Source organism: Asparagus officinalis, chromosome 6 (genome assembly GCF_001876935.1).
Source record: "Asparagus officinalis chromosome 6, Aspof.V1, whole genome shotgun sequence".
NCBI lineage: Eukaryota > Viridiplantae > Streptophyta > Magnoliopsida > Asparagales > Asparagaceae > Asparagus > Asparagus officinalis.
The window spans coordinates 7677720-7683528 of NC_033799.1; the positions used below are offsets into that span (position 1 = coordinate 7677720).

Consider the following 5809-nt stretch of genomic DNA (forward strand, 5'->3'; position numbering starts at 1 on the left):
CTGCAGATCATTTGGGCCATGGAGCTCATTTAATCACAAATGAAAAAAAATATAACTAATTCCCAAGTGACGATATTTCTTGTTTTTTTTCTTTGCTGCAGATCATTTGGGCCATGGAGCTCATTTAATCACAAATGATGCAAAGACCGGACTTGTTTGGAAGTTATGGGCCGGATTTCATTTTCATTTTCAAAATCAAATGACATAGAAAAAGGCCGGACTTGATTGCTTTTGAAAATAAAATGGGAAACTCCAATGGGCTGCTCCAAGATTGAATCAAGTGGGCCGGTTGCAGCTGGCCTTTGAATGGGCCAAAGAAATAGATTTTGATTTTTAAAAGAAAATCAAATGAATCTGTGTGTGGGCCGGACCTTGCAGGTGTGGGATTAATTTCAAACTTGATTGCTGCATTTTAATGGAGACCAAAGTTAGCTTTTTCAAATGGGAACCGAACTTGATTGATGCAAAAATCATTGTGGGCCGGACTTGCAATTTTTACTCCTTGGAAAATCAAAGAAGATTGGGCTGCAGCTTTGATTGGGGATTTTCATCTTTGAAAATCAAATAAATCATATGGGCCTCCTATATTTGGGCTAGAGAAGAACAAAAAGCAAATTCAATGGTGGAGATTGTTGCTTGGGGCTCAAGACAAATCCAATGGCTCATATTCATTGAAGATTACTATAAATAGGGGTAGAGAGTGAGGGGTTAGAGGTGTGAAAATTTTTGTAACTCCTTTTGGAGAGGAGGGCTACTCTTAATTGAGAAGGCCTTCCAAAATTGTAACTTTTTGTTGCAATTAATAATAATAATTTTTTCACCACTTTAAATTTTTCTCTTCTTCTCTTTGTTGGATGATGAAGATGAAGATGAAGATGGAGAATTATTTGAAGGTTTGCATTTCTTTCTTTTTCTCTTTTATTGCTTATTAGTTTAGATTTATTTCTATGCTTGTAGTTAGATTTTATTTTCTTATTAAATAGCCAAGAGGCTAGAACCCTCTTGCCTTAGATTTATTTCATGCTTATAGAGTAGATTTATTTTCTTGCATTTAATTCTTGCAATTTTATTTTGTAGTTTAGATTTTGCAATTTATTTTGTAGTTAGATTTTAATTTCTTGCACTATTCACCTTGAGGCTAGAACCCTCTTGGGTTTAGTTTTTCTTTTTGTTTATTTTTATTTTGTTTGATTCGCCTTTAGGCTAGAACCCTCTAGGGAATCACCCTTTTCTAAGAAGTGGGTTCAATTTTAGATTACTCATATCTATAATTGAATTCACCATCTTTAATTTCTTGCATTTTCTTTTATTCTAGAATTTTGTTCTTCATTCTTGAATTTTTTTATTTGTTTCTTGATTTTATTCATTTTTCCTTCTCACCTTATTGTTCATACTCACTCTCATTTACACTTTGCACCTATTTACACACCACTTTCACTCTCTCAATCTCTTCACAATCACATTCACTTATCACTCCTATTTGTCACGCACACAAAATAAGAACCAATTTCATATTTTCTCCTACAAAACACCTTCCTCGTGGGATCGATATCTTAAATACTATAACTTGACACGGTTGTGCACTTGCAACCTTTTTGGTACATGTTTATGCCGCATCAGGTAGCGATGAGAGTTTGATTCTCGTATCCTGTTGACGATCCAAACACTTCAACTCGTGGAACACGGTCTATTCCTCTTGACTTGACGTCGGGAAGAACTTGCAAGGCAACTTTAGAGCTCTAAACGAGTTTTAGAAGAACTTGCTGAGCAAATTTTAAACTCTAACCGAGTTAAGAACTCTTGGGAAGAGTTGATTTCAGAAAGGAAATTAATTCTTTTTTATTTAACCTAAATGATTCACAAGCCAAGGCAAAAGCTCCAAGAAAAGCTCTTGAGAAAGCTCCAAGAATCCGATCAAAAGGTCCTAAAAGTCTCTAAATTTCTCTTTTTAGCCGAGCTGATTTCTCGGCTATATATATGGGTTTAAGGGGTGTAACAAACCCCTTAAATCTCTCCTTAATGGGGCCTTAGTGCCCTCATTTCGTGCAAAATGGTTTTGGAGCCGTTTAGAATATGTTTGAGTTTGTCAAACGTGAGATTCACGTTCTGGAAACGACCCTCGCGTTTAGAATTAAAAACACGGTAGTGAGCTCCGCATTTTGGACTTGAAACACGGTGGTGAGCTTCTCATTTTGTCCTTGGTACGTGGTGGCGACCTTCGTGTTTTGAGCTTGGGGCACTGCGATGAGCTCCGCGTTTTGAGCTTGGTGTGCGGCAATAAGCTCCGCGTCTTGAACTTGGAGCATGGTGATGAGCTCCATGTCTTGAGCTTGGAACACAATGGTGACTTCTACGTTTTGAACTTGGGATGTGGTTATGACCTCCGCATTTTTATTTTAAGAGATCATTATCTTGTAACCTCTTCTGTTAGAGTGTTGCGAGGATTGTCATATTGTAATCCCGGCTTTTGGCTCTTTAAGATATGAGAATCGTCAGTTCGTAACTCTCATTCGTTGTTGCGAAAGCTGTCAGATTTCAACTTTCATCGTCAGTTGTTGTGAGAGTCGTCAAATTGTAACTTTCATTGATTAATATGAAAGTGGGTTTGCAAGTGGTTTGCAAGTGGTTGTGAAACATGGGAAGTCTGGAAAGAGAGTAGGGAGATGAGTTTAAATTTCAAAAATTTCAGCGGTTGTTAATAGAGGAGAACGTGGGTTTGCAAGTGGTTATGAAACATGGGAAGTCTGGAAAGAGAGTAGGGAGATGAGTTGGAAATTTTTGAGACAATTGGATTTGCAAGTGGTTGTGAAACGTGGGAAGTTTGGAGGGAGAGTAGGGAGATGAGCTGGAGATTTTTGAAACAACCCAACATTTTGTTACTGTTCATCAGATCTTTTTTATTGTTCTCCTTTAACTAGTATTTAGACCCTACAAAGCACGGTTTCTAAAAAAAATTTCTGCAAATTTGGGGACTTAATAGTAGTTTTAACAATATAAGGGACTAATTCCAAAAAAGAAATATTTAAAGGACTAATATCGAAACTAAGAAGTAAAATTGTAATGAAACTCACTCTTCTTTTAACTAATACATGAACCTACAAAATTACCTTATGAATCCTTCCCCTCAAGTGATCTATTTTGAGGAATAATAGTGTATATGAAAAAGTTTCAACGGGCGATTCATCGTCAGGACGCTTATTCCTGCAAGTTATAGCTTATTATACCAATGAATTTAGCAGTTGCAATATTCGCTTTATATTTAGTAGATTCAAACAGTTTAAGTGGCGGTTGACAAATTGGTTTCTTCAGCATATTGAGAAACTCCAACCTTAACCATTGGGGAAAAAATTTGTCTGCTTTTGTCAAAAGATATTATTATCTAAGAGAATGTAACAAATAAATTCTCATAATTAAGTTCTGCTAGTTCAATTCCATAAAAAAGACAGATTCGGTACTTTATTGTTAAATGGGCAATAACTAACAACTACAATATCAAACTTGTCCAAAAAATTCGTCATCAAGCTGTGTCAAGTCACCTACAAAACAACAAAGGTTTCCTCATATACTTATTTATATTCTAAATCATATTTTTTCATAATGATATTCAACTGCTGAAAATGTACAGGAAAATGTACCTCTTTCAACTGAAACACGAACATCGGGTTGAACTCCTTGAGAGAATCACAACAAAGTTCAGCAAGGGAACTTCCTTCATCTTTAACCGAAGCGGGAGGGATTAAGAAGTTTGCACTAAGAGCATCTTCTGTAACTATATGGTCATCCATAATAGTCAAACTTCCAACTCCAGCTAGGATAATATTCTTGCAGAACTAACAAAAGAAACAAAACGATCAGCTGTAGCATTGTTTCAATAGGTTGCTGATAGAACTCCGTCATAAATTAGTTGTAATAGGTTTCGAAACCGCTACTAATTTACAGGATCAGTAGCACAATCAATCTTCCCCAGGTGCAAACTACAACAAAAATATGCATGTATAACAAAGATTATTGCTCGCATAACTGCCAAAAAGAAGCTTAAAGGTATCGGTATCCATTCCATAGCGGGTTTAAAGGGCTGACTGACTTTTTTACATGGAACAAAGAAAACTCATACTGCCTTTTTTACCTGTAACAAAGAGAGTTGAAACTCAACTCGAAGAACAAATAGCCTTTTTTTCAGTTCACTATGACAACACAATATTTTCTGGGTTATCCAAAATTAAAAACCAAAAATACATAAATTTAACGATGAGCGGTATAAAGATTCAATTTTCTCTCACATTTGAGCTAAACTCCAAAGTAATCACCATGGTAAATTTCAAAGGTGTTTAACCGTATACCAAATTACCTCAGCAGTGCCATTCAATCCATTTGCCAGGACATGAGTCTTGCTTAACCTATCAAAACCAAAAAAAAAAAAAATCTCAAAATCACAAAATTTCACTACATAATCAAAACAATCAAAACAATCAAAAATCAAAGTACCTCTTTTGATCATCGACGCCCCAGACGCGGATCTGGCGATCGTAGAGAGCAGTCTCTTGAGCGCTCAACTCCTCTCCGTCCATTTGAATCTGAAGCTTGCCGTCAGCAGAAAATTGAGCAGGCGAAGTCTCAACACAAACCCTCCCGTCCATTTGAATCTGAAGCTTGCCGTCAGCAGAAAATTGAGCAGGCGAAGTCTCAACACAAACCCTCCATTTTTATAAAAACACTTTCATAATAAAAAAGAAACTTATATAGCAATAACAGTTAGAAAACACAACTAAAGCCTTGGATTTCGACTGTTCGATCCCAAATAGCCAATCAATTTAGTAAAACCCTAGCTTGCCATGGTGAAGAAAACCTAAAATCGAGAAATTAAAGAGGAAACCTTGGAGGGTAATTCAACGCAGAGGAGCTCGCAGAGGAAGACAGCGTTCTTGTTGAAATCACAGTTGAAGTTTTTTTGCTTTTTGTTCTGTGTTCACTCTCAGTGAAGGAGAAGGAAGCGAGGAGAGAGGGAGAGGGATCCTGGTTGAAATCACAGATGGAGTTATTTTGCTTTTTGTTCTCGGGAGGTTGGAGGATGAAGAAAGTATCCTGGTTGAAATCACAGATGGAGTTATTTTGCTTTTTGTTCTCGGGAGGTTGGAGGATGAAGAAAGTATGTCGTGGGGGTAGTTGAGGAACGTGGGAGTTGAGGAACGTGGCCAATTTGTGTGGGGAAATTAAACAACGTGTCGGTTGTGGGGAAATGAAAGGAATATATATATATATATATATATTCAAAAATTTTACTGTTCATTAGAACTTTTTTGTTGTTCTCCTTTAGTTTATAAGTTGTAGATTAAAAGAAGTAGTTGATTAAGTCTTTCTAGCAATTACGTCAAAACTCTATAGTTATGATGAGGGTTGGTAATTATATTTTTATATTATGATGCTCTCTTTCTTTCTAATAGCGGATTGTCTTAAAACCAATTGTTGATTTACGTAACTTTTTTGGCCAATATTTTCATAATCAATATAGAAATTTATATGATGGATGCTTCAATTAAGTGCTCTAATTAATAGAACAAGCAGAACCATAGTAAACGTAATAGAATTTTGTTGAAAGAGACTAAGAAAGAATATGACAGTGATTAATTATTGAAAAATAAAATCCAAAATTTATTGGAAGAATAGGATTTCTGTAGTTTAGTACCAACAGTTAGGAAAAAATGCTTGCCGTTGTTTTTGTTGTATAGAAAAATTAAGAAGCACAAGCTATTTGGTTAAAGAAAAGAGATGAAATAGCAAAGTCTATGTGGACAGAATATTGCGCTCGATA

The 5809-nt window shown here is 35.9% G+C and overlaps 1 protein-coding gene across 1 annotated transcript in view; it reads right to left on the reverse strand.

The window, feature by feature from the left end:
• LOC109844396 (SUMO-activating enzyme subunit 1A-like) overlaps window positions 1-5075 on the reverse strand; it is a 27177-nt gene extending 22102 nt beyond the window's left edge. Inside the window, exons 1-5 of the mRNA XM_020413406.1 lie at window positions 4874-5075; window positions 4644-4695; window positions 4486-4574; window positions 4349-4397; window positions 3636-3830 (exon numbers count right to left, since the gene is read on the reverse strand). Of these exons, the coding sequence (XP_020268995.1) occupies window positions 3636-3830; window positions 4349-4397; window positions 4486-4568 (327 nt within the window). The 5' untranslated portion in view covers window positions 4569-4574; window positions 4644-4695; window positions 4874-5075. The remainder of the gene's footprint in view (window positions 1-3635; window positions 3831-4348; window positions 4398-4485; window positions 4575-4643; window positions 4696-4873) is intronic.